Raw genomic sequence first — 14,166 nt, forward strand, 5'->3', positions numbered from 1 at the left:
GGGGGTCCCGTGTCGGTCCCTGGGGTGGGTGTCCCCGTGTGAGGTCCCCGGGGTTGGTGTCCCATGTCGGTCCCCGTGTCTGTCCCCGGGGTGGGGGTCCCCGTGTCTGTCCCCGTGGTGGGGGTCCCGTGTCGGTCCCTGGGGTGGGTGTCCCCGTGTGAGGTCCCCGGGGTTGGTGTCCCATGTCGGTCCCCGTGTCTGTCCCCGGGGTGGGGGTCCCCGTGTCTGTCCCCGTGTCTGTCCCCATGTCTGTCCCCGGGGTGGGGGTCCCGTGTCTGTCCCTGGGGTGGGGGTCCCCGTGTCTGTCCCCGTGTCGGTCCCCGGGTGGGGGTCCCCGTGTCTGTCCCCGGGGTGGGGGTCCCCGTGTCCGTCCCCGTGTCTGTCCCCGGTGTGGGGGTCCCTGTGTCCGTCCCCGTGTCTGTCCCCGGTGTGGGGGTCCCGTGTTGGTCCCCGGGGTGGGGGTCCCGTGTTGGTCCCTGGGGTGGGGGTCCCGTGTCTGTCCCCGGGGTGGGGGTCCCGTGTCTGTCCCTGTGTCTGTCCCCAGGGTGGGTGTCCCGTGTCGGTCCCCGGGGTGGGGGTGCCCGTGTCGGTCCCAGGGGTGGGGGTCCCCGTGTCCGTCCCCGTGTCTGTCCCCGGTGTGGGGGTCCCGTGTCGGTCCCCGGGGTGGGGGTCCCGTGTCGGTCCCTGGGGTGGGTGTCCCCGTGTGAGGTCCCCGGGGTTGGTGTCCCGTGTCGGTCCCCGTTTCTGTCCCCGGGGTGGGGGTCCCCGTGTCTGTCCCCGGGGTGGGGGTCCCGTGTCTGTCCCCGGGGTGGGGGTCCCATGTCTGTCCCCGGGGTGGGGGTCCCCGTGTCTGTCCCCGGGGTGGGGGTCCCCGTGTCTGTCCCCGGGGTGGGGGTCCCATGTCTGTCCCCGGGGTGTGGGTCCCGTGTCTGTCCCCGGGGTGGGGGTCCCCGTGTCTGTCCCCGGGGTGGGGGTCCCCGTGTCTGTCCCCGGGTGGGGGTCCCCGTGTCTGTCCCCGGGGTGGGGGTCCCGTGTCTGTCCCCGGGGTGGGGGGTCCCCGTGTCTGTCCCCGGGTGGGGGTCCCCGTGTCTGTCCCCGGGGTGGGGGTCCCGTGTCTGTCCCCGGGGTGGGGGTCCCCGTGTCTGTCCCCGGGGTGGGGGTCCCGTGTCGGTCCCCGTTTCTGTCCCCGGGGTGGGGGTCCCCGTTTCTGTCCCCGGGGTGGGGGTCCCCGTGTCTGTCCCCGGGGTGGGGGTCCCCGTGTCTGTCCCCGGGGTGGGGGTCCCCGTGTCTGTCCCCGGGGTGGGGGTCCCCGTGTCTGTCCCCGGGGTGGGGGTCCCGTGTCTGTCCCCGGGGTGGGGGTCCCCGTGTCTGTCCCCGGGGTGGGGGTCCCCGTGTCTGTCCCCGGGGTGGGGGTCCCCGTGTCTGTCCCCGGGGTGGGGGTCCCCGTGTCTGTCCCCGGGGTGGGGGTCCCCGTGTCTGTCCCCGGGGTGGGGGTCCCGTGTCTGTCCCCGGGTGGGGGTCCCCGTGTCTGTCCCCGGGGTGGGGGTCCCCGTGTCTGTCCCCGGGGTGGGGGTCCCCGTGTCTGTCCCCGGGTGGGGGTCCCCGTGTCTGTCCCCGGGGTGGGGGTCCCGTGTCTGTCCCCGGGGTGGGGGTCCCCGTGTCTGTCCCCGGGGTGGGGGTCCCGTGTCGGTCCCCGTTTCTGTCCCCGGGGTGGGGGTCCCCGTGTCTGTCCCCGGGGTGGGGGTCCCGTGTCTGTCCCCGGGTGGGGGTCCCCGTGTCTGTCCCCGGGGTGGGGGTCCCCGTGTCTGTCCCCGGGGTGGGGGTCCCCGTGTCTGTCCCCGGGGTGGGGGTCCCCGTGTCTGTCCCCGGGTGGGGGTCCCCGTGTCTGTCCCCGGGGTGGGGGTCCCGTGTCTGTCCCCGGGCTGGGGGTCCCGTGTCGGTCCCCGTTTCTGTCCCCGGGGTGGGGGTCCCCGTGTCTGTCCCCGGGGTGGGGGTCCCGTGTCTGTCCCCGGGTGGGGGTCCCCGTGTCTGTCCCCGGGGTGGGGGTCCCCGTGTCTGTCCCCGGGGTGGGGGTCCCCGTGTCTGTCCCCGGGGTGGGGGTCCCCGTGTCTGTCCCCGGGGTGGGGGTCCCGTGTCTGTCCCCGGGGTGGGGGTCCCGTGTCGGTCCCCGTTTCTGTCCCCGGGGTGGGGGTCCCCGTGTCTGTCCCCGGGGTGGGGGTCCCCGTGTCTGTCCCCGGGGTGGGGGTCCCGTGTCTGTCCCCGGGTGGGGGTCCCCGTGTCTGTCCCCGGATGGGGGTCCCCGTGTCTGTCCCCGGGGTGGGGGTCCCCGTGTCTGTCCCCGGGTGGGGGTCCCCGTGTCTGTCCCCGGGGTGGGGGTCCCGTGTCTGTCCCCGGGGTGGGGGTCCCGTGTCGGTCCCCGTTTCTGTCCCCGGGGTGGGGGTCCCCGTGTCTGTCCCCGGGGTGGGGGTCCCGTGTCTGTCCCCGGGTGGGGGTCCCCGTGTCTGTCCCCGGGTGGGGGTCCCCGTGTCTGTCCCCGGGGTGGGGGTCCCCGTGTCTGTCCCCGGGTGGGGGTCCCCGTGTCTGTCCCCGGGGTGGGGGTCCCGTGTCTGTCCCCGGGGTGAGGGTCCCCGTGTCTGTCCCCGGGTGGGGGTCCCCGTGTCTGTCCCCGGGTGGGGGTCCCCGTGTCTGTCCCCGGGGTGGGGGTCCCCGTGTCTGTCCCCGGGTGGGGGTCCCCGTGTCTGTCCCCGGGTGGGGGTCCCCGTGTCTGTCCCCGGGGTGGGGGTCCCCGTGTCTGTCCCCGGGTGGGGGTCCCCGTGTCTGTCCCCGGGGTGGGGGTCCCGTGTCTGTCCCCGGGTGGGGGTCCCGTGTCGGTCCCCGTTTCTGTCCCCGGGGTGGGGGTCCCCGTGTCTGTCCCCGGGGTGGGGGTCCCCGTGTCTGTCCCCGGGGTGGGGGTCCCCGTGTCTGTCCCCGGGGTGGGGGTCCCCGTGTCTGTCCCCGGGGTGGGGGTCCCGTGTCTGTCCCCGGGGTGGGGGTCCCGTGTCGGTCCCCGTTTCTGTCCCCGGGGTGGGGGTCCCCGTGTCTGTCCCCGGGGTGGGGGTCCCCGTGTCTGTCCCCGGGGTGGGGGTCCCGTGTCTGTCCCCGGGTGGGGGTCCCCGTGTCTGTCCCCGGGGTGGGGGTCCCCGTGTCTGTCCCCGGGGTGGGGGTCCCGTGTCTGTCCCCGGGTGGGGGTCCCCGTGTCTGTCCCCGGGTGGGGGTCCCCGTGTCTGTCCCCGGGGTGGGGGTCCCCGTGTCTGTCCCCGGGTGGGGGTCCCCGTGTCTGTCCCCGGGGTGGGGGTCCCGTGTCTGTCCCCGGGGTGGGGGTCCCGTGTCGGTCCCCGTTTCTGTCCCCGGGGTGGGGGTCCCGTGTCTGTCCCCGGGTGGGGGTCCCCGTGTCTGTCCCCGGGTGGGGGTCCCCGTGTCTGTCCCCGGGGTGGGGGTCCCCGTGTCTGTCCCCGGGTGGGGGTCCCCGTGTCTGTCCCCGGGGTGGGGGTCCCGTGTCTGTCCCCGGGGTGGGGGTCCCCGTGTCTGTCCCCGGGTGGGGGTCCCCGTGTCTGTCCCCGGGTGGGGTCGCCCTCCGCCCCGCCCCGCCCCGACGCGGGCGCCCCCCGCTCCAGCGCGGAGGAGGCCGGGCCTGGGAGGCCCCGCCCGCCGCCGTCCGTCCGTCCGTCCCTCCCTCCCTCCGCCCCCGCCGCCCCGGCCCCATGCGGATGTGACACTTCACGCCGCCGCCATTTTGAGCGAGCGAGAGCCGGCGCCGCGTCCGCCGAGCCCGCCGCCCTCCTGCGCCCGCCCGCCCGCCGCCCGCGACCCGGCCCCGCCCGGACAGCCCGACGGCCCGCAGCCCGACCGCCCGACGGCCCCGGCGGCCCGGCCCGGCCCCAGGCGGCGGCGCAGGCGGAGGAGCGAGTGCGGGAGGCGGGCCCGCGGCGTCGGCGTTGGCGTCGGCGTCGGCGTTGGCGGAGACACGACCCGGGCCCGGCCCCCCGCCGCCGGCGCCGCGATTGGGCGCATCGCGAGCAAGGCCGTGCGCGCCTCCCTGCCGCCCGCGGGCCTGGGCCTGGGCCTGGGCCTGGGCCGCGCCGACCCCGCGCGGGCGCCCGGGGAGCGGGACGGGGCCGCGGCCGGGGAGCGGGACGGGGCCGGGGACGGGGCCGGGGACGGGGCCGGGGCCCGCCCGCCCGCCGCCATGAACCACCAGCCGCAGCCCAAGGCGGGCGAGCAGCAGCTGAGCGAGCCCGAGGACATGGAGATGGAAGGTGAGGCCGCCTCCATTGTGGCGCCGCGGGGGCCGCGCCTCGCCATCTTAGGCCCGGGCTGCACCGTCATGCCGCCCGCCGCCCGCATTGTCCCGGGTCCGAGCCGGCCCGCCGCCCGCCGCGAGCACCTGCCGGGCCGAGCCGCCTGCGCGGCCGCGGGGCCTGGCGGAGACCTGGCGGGAGGCCTGCCCGGGCTGAGCCGCCTGCTTCGCTGCGGGGCTTGGCCGGGGCCTTGCGGGGTAGCTGGCGGCTCTGAGCCTCAGCCCCAGCTCAGCTGCGGGAGAGCCGGCCGGGGCCTTGCGGGAGAGCTGGCCGGGGGTCTTGCGGGGTACCCGGCCGGGGCCTTGCGGGAGAGCCGGCCGGGGTCTTGCGGGGTACCTGGCCGGGGCCTTGCGGGAGAGCCGGCCGGGGCCTTGCGGGGTAGCTGGCCGGGGCCTTGCGGGAGAGCCGGCCGGGGCCTTGCGGGGTAGCTGGCCGGGGGTCTTGCGGGGTACCCGGCCGGGGCCTTGCGGGAGAGCTGGCCGGGGGTCTTGCGGGGTACCTGGCCGGGGCCTTGCGGGAGAGCCGGCCGGGGCCTTGCGGGAGAGCTGGCCGGGGGTCTTGCGGGGTACCCGGCCGGGGCCTTGCGGGAGAGCTGGCCGGGGGTCTTGCGGGGTACCTGGCCGGGGCCTTGCGGGAGAGCCGGCCGGGGCCTTGCGGGGTAGCTGGCCGGGGGTCTTGCGGGGTACCCGGCCCGGGCCTTGCGGGAGAGCTGGCCGGGGGTCTTGCGGGGTACCTGGCCGGGGCCTTGCGGGAGAGCCGGCCGGGGCCTTGCGGGGTAGCTGGCCGGGGGTCTTGCGGGGTACCCGGCCCGGGCCTTGCGGGAGAGCTGGCCGGGGGTCTTGCGGGGTACCTGGCCGGGGCCTTGCGGGAGAGCCGGCCGGGGCCTTGCGGGGTAGCTGGCCGGGGCCTTGCGGGAGAGCCGGCCGGGGCCTTGCGGGGTAGCTGGCCGGGGGTCTTGCGGGGTACCCGGCCGGGGCCTTGCGGGAGAGCCGGCCGGGGGTCTTGCGGGGTACCCGGCCGGGGGTCTTGCGGGGTACCCGGCCGGGGCCTTGCGGGGTAGCTGGCCGGGGGTCTTGCGGGGTACCCGGCCGGGGCCTTGCGGGAGAGCTGGCCGGGGGTCTTGCGGGGTACCTGGCCGGGGCCTTGCGGGAGAGCCGGCCGGGGCCTTGCGGGGTAGCTGGCCGGGGGTCTTGCGGGGTACCCGGCCCGGGCCTTGCGGGAGAGCCGGCCGGGGGTCTTGCGGGGTACCCGGCCGGGGCCTTGCGGGGTAGCTGGCCGGGGGTCTTGCGGGGTACCCGGCCGGGGCCTTGCGGGGTACCCGGCCGGGGGTCTTGCGGGGTACCCGGCCGGGGCCTTGCGGGGTAGCTGGCCGGGGGCCTTGCGGGGTACCTGGCCGGGGCCTTGCGGGAGAGCCGGCCGGGGCCTTGCGGGAGAGCCGGCCGGGGCCTTGCGGGGTAGCTGGCCGGGGGTCTTGCGGGGTACCTGGCCGGGGCTTGCGGGGTACCTGGCCGGGGCTTGCGGGGTACCTGGCCGGGGCCTTGCGGGGTACCTGGCCGGGGGTCTTGTGGGGTACCTGGCCGGGGCCTTGCGGGGTAGCTGGCCGGGGGCCTTGCGGGAGAGCCGGCCGGGGCCTTGCGGGGTAGCTGGCCGGGGGTCTTGCGGGGTACCTGGCCGGGGCTTGCGGGGTACCTGGCCGGGGCCTTGCGGGGTACCTGGCCGGGGCCTTGCGGGAGAGCTGGCCGGGGGTCTTGCGGGGTACCTGGCCGGGGGCCTTGCGGGGTAGCCGTCCGGGGCCTTGCGGGGTACCTGGCCGGGGCCTTGCGAGGTAGCCGTCAGGGGCCTTGCGGGAGAGTTGGCCGGGGGGTCTTGCGGGAGAGCTGGCCGGGGGTCTTGAGGGAGAGCTGGCCGGGGGCCTTGCGGGAGAGCTGGCCGGGGGTCTTGAGGGAGAGCTGGCCGGGGGTCTTGAGGGAGAGCTGGCCGGGGGCCTTGCGGGAGAGCTGGCCGGGGGTCTTGCGGGAGAGCTGGCCGGGGGTCTTGAGGGAGAGCTGGCCGGGGGCCTTGAGGGAGAGCTGGCCGGGGGTCTTGAGGGAGAGCTGGCCGGGGGTCTTGCGGGAGAGCCGGCCGGGGCCTTGTGGGGTACCTGGCCGGGGGCCTTGCGGGGTAGCTGGCCGGGGTAGCTGGCTGGGGGCCTTGCGGGGTAGCTGGCTGGCCCTGAGCTGCCTGCTTTGCTTCTGGGCCTGGCCAGGACATCTCCCTGGCCCTTGCAGGAGCTTTGAGGGGACGTGGGGTGTGTGTGGGCCTTGCGGGGTCCTAGCCTGGCGTGGGTAACCTGGCCAGCTCTGAGCCGCCTGCTCTGCTTCAGGACCTGGCCGGGGGAATTAAGTGGGAGCCTTCCGGCCCGGCTGGCCAGAGTCAGACTAAGGGGGGGGTTGGTCGGGGACTTTGCAGGGTCCTGGCGGGCTCTGAGCTGCCGTGCTGGGGACCTGGCCTGGGCCTTTCGGGGTGGGGGAGAGGGGCTTGTCTGGGACCTGGTGGGGCTGAGCCACCAGCTGTGCTGGGCGTGGGTTGGGGGGACGACCTTAAGGGTGAACCTTGGGGTGTGGGGGACCAGCCTGGGGCACGGGGCCTTGCGGGGACCTGGTCCGGTTGCTGGCAGCTCCCTCCAGCCAGTAGGACCCGACTCCACAGGAAAGTTTGTTTTCTGCCTGTGTGCCTCCCCGGGCGGGGTGTGCTGCACTGGGTGCAGGGTGCCGGGTGCTGAGTGGGTCGGAGCAGGGGGCTCAGGCTTCTGTGCTCAGGGTGTCTGAGGGCAGCCCTGTGTCAGGTGTAGCCCTCACCCTGCTAGAGCTTCCAAGGGCAAAGCTGCAGTGACCCTGGAAGATATTAGGTCGTTTCCTTCACTTTGCTGCCTGCTGGGACTGACTGCATCTGCACCCTGTGAAGGGGCACTGAGTGCTTGAACGCCTGTAAGAATGACCCAGTGAAAGCCCAGGTCAGGGTCTTTGTTCTGGGGGAGGGTGCCCCACATGGCGGGTAGGGACCCCCGGGGACTTTGGAGGCTCCCCTGTGAATAAGTCGCTGCCAGTCACTGGCTGCTCCCCATGCATTAGAAACAGCTGGAAATCTTGGGGCGGCAGACACACTCGCAGGAAACCCTCGCAGTGGTGGTGGGGCGGCTGAGAGGGCAGAGCCCCTGTGGAGGCCAGGCTGTGCGGCAGTCGTATGGCTGGCTACTCAGCCAGCCAGAGGCTTTGGCACCTTTCCGTGCAACACATGCCAGAGGACCACCAGGCAGGACAGACACCCACAGCACAGATCAGCCGCAAGTTTGCTCCCCACGCCTGCCACCAGGCAGGTGGTTTTGAACCCCCGGTTATAGGTGAGGCCTGCGTCAGAGTACTCCGTAGCAGGGTTGAAGAAGGTTCTAATGGAAGCTTCCTTCTTGCATGCAGCTCCCAGGTGATGGCCAGGGGCTTGAACCCAGGTCATTTTGCATGATAAATTGGAGGAGTCTGTGCATGCTCTCCAGCCGCATTGCTTGTCCTGCGGAACCTTATTTCCCCGTCCGGGTTGGAAAGAAGGTGGCCAGCCTCTCAGTGTCTCTGAGCTGTAGCTGGGTCATCAGGTTAGGGGCCAGGTGCCTGTGGAGTGGCCTCGGTCCCAGGTCCCGTGCCATCACCTTGGGCTTCCTCCAGCCCAAGCACCTACAGGTGTGTTTCCAGAGCTGCCTGGGATCCGGCTCCATCTGCTTCTGCGGGCACATCCTCCGCAGCTTGGTGCACCTGCTGTAGTTGGAGCCGGCCGGGTGTGTAAGCGTCCGTCTGAGGAGCCCCAGAGCCGGGCCTGCCCTGTTAAGGGGCTGTCGGAGGGCCGGGCTGTGCCAACGGGGGGGCTGCCTCCCTCTCGGGCCGGGTGGCTGCGACGGAGCCTGGAGGTTGGTTTGGCCACCTGGCTTTCCCTCTCAGTAGGCTGGTGTGAGTCTGCTCTCCTGCTCCTCCCTGGGGCTGCATCTGCCCGGCCCCGGCCCCAGCATTCCCCACCTGCCTGTGCAGGGAATTCCCGAGGGGTCCAGGGCACAGAGGGAGGAGATGGGAGAAGCCTTCTAGGTGTGAGGCTGGGCAGGGAGGCATTGGTGCTTGGCCCTGCCAGTCCTGTGCGCCTGTGGGACTCAGGTGGCGGGGGGGCTTCACTCGTGCCCCCTGAGCAATGGCAGAGGGGTTATGTGCCCAGAGAATGGACGGGAAGCTCTCCCCATCTGGGCTGCAGGGCTGCCTGTGAGCGGTGTCCATTCAGAGCCTGAGCCGAGACAGGTGGAGACAGGCTGGCCCAGCCCACACGCAGCGGGGGACAGTCAGCCAGTCACCCACAGTTTCTGTGGAGCCAGGAGCCCTGCGTGGGCCTGTGGGTACGGCTGGCTGAGTGTTCTGTCGCCCGAGCAGGTGGGGCGTACGTACGCCAGCAGGGAGGCAAATCAGAGGATATTGGCTGTGCGCCCCCCCTCCCCTGGGCCTTTAGCTTTGGCTGGGGATTCTCCACAGTGAATGGGGTGGACGGAGAGGGGCCCAGACCCAGAAGCGTCTGAGGTGGCACTGCCTTCCCTCTGCTTCACATTCTCTGCCAGCCAGGAGAAGGCGTGCAGTCCTCCACGGCTCCCTTCCTGGTGGGCTCTCTTGCAGAAAGGGCGGTCCTTTTGTGTTTGTTTATTTATTTCTGGGTAGAAACAGAGAAATTGAGAGGAGGGGGGGCGGAGATAGAGAAGAAAAGAGACAGACACCCATAACCCCGGTTCACTGCTTGTGAAGCTCTCCCCCTGCAGGTGGGAAGCAGGGGCTCGAACCTGGGTCTTTGTGCCCTGTGATACATGTGCTTAACCAGATGCTCCAACACCTGGCCCCAGCTTGGTCTGTTTTTATGGCAGGTCTGACTTGCAGTGTTGGGAGTTGAACCTCAGGTGTGCAGGTCCCGAACTCTCTTGTCCCCAGCCCGGCAGCCTCTGAGCTCCAACTCAGGACGGGGCAGGTCCAGGTCAGCCATTGAATTCGGACCTTCCCGTTTAACTGTGTGCTCGGTGCCCAAGCCTCAGTCTCTGCAGTTCCAGAAGTGAGGCCAGGGTCCCCTCCACAGCTGTGAGGTGAGGCCGCAGTGAATGGCACCTGGGTACGCGCAGGTGGGCAGAGTGTGGGGACGCCTGGGGGGAAGGGGACATAGCTAGGATTGGGCCTGGGCAGGCCCGAAGGAGGGAGGTGAGCGGAGCTGCGCGGTGCACCCCGCAGCTGAGGAGTGGGACTGGAGAGGCTGGGTGGAACCAGCTGAGGCTCCTCTGTGGACCCCAGTATCCTGTCTCCCTACTTGGGGTCTACTCGGCAGTGTCCCTTTGCTGGCCTGGGCCCTGCTCCCTGGGCCCCAGCCACAGCTCAGAAGCGCTCAGCTATGCTGCTGCCTCCTAGGAGTCCCCTGAGCCACGGGCCTTGGGGTCATGGGGTACACCTGAGGTTACGGCCTCTCGGGACAGTGGGTGCAAACGCTCGATGTCACCCTTCCCTTCAGGTGCTCTAGGTCCTGTTGGACCGTGAGCCTCGCCTCTGCACCTGTGCCCCGTGGGCCAGCGGCGGTGGCGTCGCCTTGACCTGTGTGCTCCTTTTGGGAGGTGGGATTGGGGAGGGTGACCAGGTGCCCCCACAGCTGTGTTTCCTTTGGGGTTTGCTGGAAGGGAAGGGAGGAAGGCTGTGCGTTCTGGCGAGGGCCTGGTGGCCTGGGCGGGTGACCGGGCTCTGTGTCCACACCTACGTGTGTGCTTATTAATGTTAACTGAGAGGACAGTCCGAGCACCACTCTGGGACACGCGGTGCTGGGGACTAAACGTGGGACCTCGTGCTTTCGAGCCTAGTTTCTCTGTGGGGCTGGAGGACGGGTCATGGGAGAAGGACTTTGAAAGCTGCCTCAGGCCTGCTGCCCCAGGGCCAGCCCCAGCCCCTGCACTGCCATCAGCCAGAGCTGATCAGGGCCCTTTTCTCTTTGCTGCCCCAGGGCCAGCCCCAGCCTCTGCACTGCCATCAGCCAGAGCTGATCAGGGCCCTTTTCTCTTTTTTCTTTTTTGTCACTCTTCTGGGGTGACTGCTGTCACCTGGGCATCTCCACTCACGTGCTGAGCAGTGTCTCCGGTGACCAGGAGTCATGTGGAGACCTTCCTCATGGGATGATGAGAGAGGTGGCAGTTACTGTAGGACTTGTGACTCCTCGGGACGGGGGGTGCTGGGAGCAGGGCTTCAGTGTCCTGGGCAGACACGAGACCCGGCCGGACACTTTGCTGTGGAGTTACCCATGCCTTGGTAATGACAGGTCGGCCATGTAGAAGGTCTGGGCCCGTGGCAGGCCCATGCCTGCTGTGGTGGTTTCACCTTGGAGGTCGGGATCGGCCGTCCTTGTCCTAGGTGTGGGCTTGACCAGGCGGGGCTGGGAGGCCCCAGGGCCCTCTGATGTGAGGGGTTTCTGGGTCCTCCTGGCAGCCCAGGGCTAGAGGCAGCGCCCTGGGAAGTGGGACACGGAGGGAGGACCGCCCTGCCAGAAGTCGCAGAACCGGCTGGGACTGGGAAAGCTGCCTCGGCTTAGCCCAGGGTGCGGCTGCAGGTGTCCCGAGAGGAACTGCTAACTAGTTGGGGTGATTTCAGAAGAGTGACTTTCCCCTGGGAGGCCACAAGGGAGCGCCCCCAGATGCCTGCTGTCAATACAGCTTCAGCCGGCCGATCCTGTTGGCAGCAGGTGGGTGCCCTGGCTGTGACTTGGGGAGGGGCTCTGCATCTGAGCTTCTAGATCCCAGTGGGTCAGAGCAGCCCCAGTGGTCAGAGCAGCCCCAGTGGGACAGAGCAGCCCCAATGGGTCAGAGCAGCTCCAGTGGGTCAGAGCAGCTCCCAGTGGGTCAGAGCAGCTCCCAGTGGGTCAGAGCAGCTCCCAGTGGGTCAGAGCAGCCCCAGTGGGTCAGAGCAGCCCCAGTGGGTCAGAGCAGCTCCCAGTGGGTCAGAGCAGCCCCAGTGGGTCAGAGCAGCCCCAGTGGGTCAGAGCAGCTCCCAGTGGATCAGAACAGCTCCCAGTGGGTCAGAGCAGCTCCCAGTGGGTCAGAGCAGCTCCCAGAGGGTCAGAGCAGCCCCAGTGGGTCAGAGCAGCCCCAGTGGGTCAGAGCAGCCCCAGTGGGTCAGAGCAGCCCCAGTGGGTCAGAGCAGCTCCCAGTGGGTCAGAGCAGCTCCCAGTGGGTCAGAGCAGCTCCAGTGGGTCAGAGCAGTTCCCAGTGGGTCAGAGCAGCTCCCAGTGGGTCAGAGCAGCCCCAGTGGTCAGAGCCGTTACCTGTGGGTCAGAGCAGCCCCAGTGGGCTCAGTCATCTGGCACTGAAGCAGGCCGCATGTGCCCAGGCACGGGGGCCCTCCTTGTCTTAGCACTGGCCTCTTTGAAGTTGGTGGCTGAGCTTGTGGAAGCGAGTCAGTCAGGGACCCCTGCAAGGTAGAGACAGATGTTCCTCCAGCCTCAGTGCGGCTCCATGACCATGCCAGCCCCCCCAGATGCTCCGTGAAGGTGCCAGCCACAGCTGAACATCCACGGGCCCCAGCTTTCATGTCCCTTGGCTTGTGGGGCACCTGGCAGCCCATTCTGGAGACCTCCTCCTACTGGTAGGCGCGAGGCTGGTTCCCTCAGGTGCTCAGACATGGGGCCCCACGGCTGCTTCCTGGCCAAGTGGGAAAGCAACTTTCCTACCACAGACAGGCCTCACTTCACTATTGAATTAAAACGGAGCAAGTCCACATGGCTGTGCTCCTGTGGCGGTGCTCAGAGTAGAAGATGGAGGCACCTCAGTGGCTCCCAGGACCCTTTGTGCCTGGCAGCTGCTCCGTGTGTGCGAGTCTGACGGGGTACAAGGAGGGCGGGGGTGGGGGGCGCTGGGGGTCAGCAGAGGCTCCCCGAGCTGGGCCGGCAGAGTCTGAGGCCAGAGGGGAGAAAGAGCAGACTGGGCTCACTCCGCAAGCCCTAATTGGAGGCTGAGGGCCTGAGGTAGGCAGAATAGACACCCCGAAGACGTGAGTGCCCCACAAGCCACAGACCAGCTTTGCTCCCGTGCAGAAGCCCTGCTGAATGTCTGGGTCCTGGCAGGAGAGACAGGACGGTGCCCGGAGTGAAGCTGGAAGCTGGTGGGGTATGTGGGCCACCAGGTCTGTGCTTTAAGCCGCTGAGTTTAGGGTATCTATCCCAGCAGAAAGCTGGGCGCCCCACAAGTAGACCTGAGTGTGAGGCTCCCGGGCCTTGAAGGGGGTGCCTCTTCAGCCCTCAGCACCTGAGCAGATGCGACAGCACCACTGCCTGGGTCCCTCAATTTCTGTGTCTATCCAATAATAAATAAATACATACATAAAATAAAATAACCATCTCCCCCCCCCAAAAAAAAAAGAAAGAAAGAAAGAGAGGAGAGGAGAGGAGAGGAAAGACCAGAGCTTCAGTTGGGCTTCCTGGACTGGACGTTTTTCTGTGGTTCGCCACAAACTTTGAATATGGGAAGCAGAGCAGGCACCCGGACAGCTGGGTACAAGTGGGGGTGGCAGCAGGAGACAGAGCGGGTGCCACCTCTCCTCAAGGCTGCACCTGCCCTCTAGAGACTAGGCCGGTGACTCACCCCTGCCCTCTGTGCTTGGTGCTGGGGACGTGGGGACCCAGGCCCTGGTCACAGGCAGGCGCGCTGTGTTTCGGGGACAGGCTGTCTGGATTCCGGGTCGGGACAGGGAAGGGGTGGCACAAGCAGCATTCCACTAGCTGGCTGGGCCTGCCTGCACTGCCAGTTTGGTTGTGTGTGTGTGTGTGTTTAATCTTTTAAAGATTTTTTTTAATATTGCCTTTTGTTGCTTTTGTTTTATTGTTGTAGTTGTTGTTGATGTCATCGTTGTTGGATAGGACAGAGAGAAATAGAGAGAGGAGGGGGAGAGAAAGACACCTGCAGATCTGCTTCACCACCTGTGAAGCGACCCCCCTGCAGGTGGGCAGCCAGGGGCTCGAATCGGGATCCTTATGCTGGTCCTTGCGCCTTGCACCAAGTGTACTTAACCTGCTGCGCCGGACTTAACCACCGCCGGACTCCGGTGTGTGCGTGTGTGTGCGCGCGCGTATGTGTGCATGCGCACGCGCTGCTCAGCTCTGGCTTTTGGTGGTGCAGGGGATTGAACCTGGGACTTTGGAGCCTGAGGCAAGAGTCTCTGCAGAACCATGATGCTGTCTCCCCCTGAATGTTTGCCTTTAGACCCCCTTTAAAGTTTCACAACGGCGCATCTCTTGGCAGACAAGGGCAGGGGCACTGCTGGGCCTAGTGTATTGTGATGTCGTAGATGGGGAGAGCGATTGCAGCTTGTCGTAGATGGGGAGAGCGATTGGCAGAGGTGGGAGGTGCTGCCACCTTGGTAGATAGCCTGGCACTTTGGTAGCTGGGGAGGTTGCCGGCAGGCGCAGGCGCCCTCACGCTCAGTCTGAGTCTGGCTGAGCCCAAGGACTGGCTTCTGGTCCGGACCCAGTCCCCTGCCTGCACAGCCGGGCTCTGTGCTGCTGCTGCTGCCCGGAGGGGAATGAGAATTGCCGGGGCGGGCACCCACGGGTGGTGCTTGTGGGGCTGGCTGGCTGTGGCTTGACCTGTGGTTCCCCACACTATGGGGGGAGGCTGGGGCTGTCTGTCTGTCTCTAAATAAACAAGAAAGACCTCAGAGCCGTAGGCAGGTTCTGTGGCAGAACCAGTGTGCTGTCTCCCCAGCCCTCCCACTCAGGGTCACTCTCCAGGTGGGCTTGGGGAGGGAGAGGGAACTGCGCA

The 14,166-nt window shown here is 69.0% G+C and overlaps 1 protein-coding gene across 2 annotated transcripts in view; it reads left to right on the plus strand.

Moving 5' to 3' along the window:
• Positions 1-4,099: 4,099 nt before the first annotated feature.
• USP7 (ubiquitin specific peptidase 7) overlaps positions 4,100-14,166 on the plus strand; it is a 39,938-nt gene continuing 29,871 nt past the window's right edge. Inside the window, exons 1-2 of one of the 2 annotated variants that reach the window (XM_060172391.1) lie at positions 4,145-4,295; positions 9,256-9,468. Coding sequence is in view for 1 of the 2 variants with exons in the window: in XM_060172389.1 (XP_060028372.1) it covers positions 4,226-4,295 (70 nt within the window). In the remaining variant the exon portion in view is untranslated. Of the gene's footprint in view, positions 4,296-9,255; positions 9,469-14,166 lie in introns of both variants that reach the window. The other variant, XM_060172389.1, reaches the window with a different exon arrangement.

Source organism: Erinaceus europaeus, chromosome 15 (assembly GCF_950295315.1).
Source record: "Erinaceus europaeus chromosome 15, mEriEur2.1, whole genome shotgun sequence".
NCBI lineage: Eukaryota > Metazoa > Chordata > Mammalia > Eulipotyphla > Erinaceidae > Erinaceus > Erinaceus europaeus.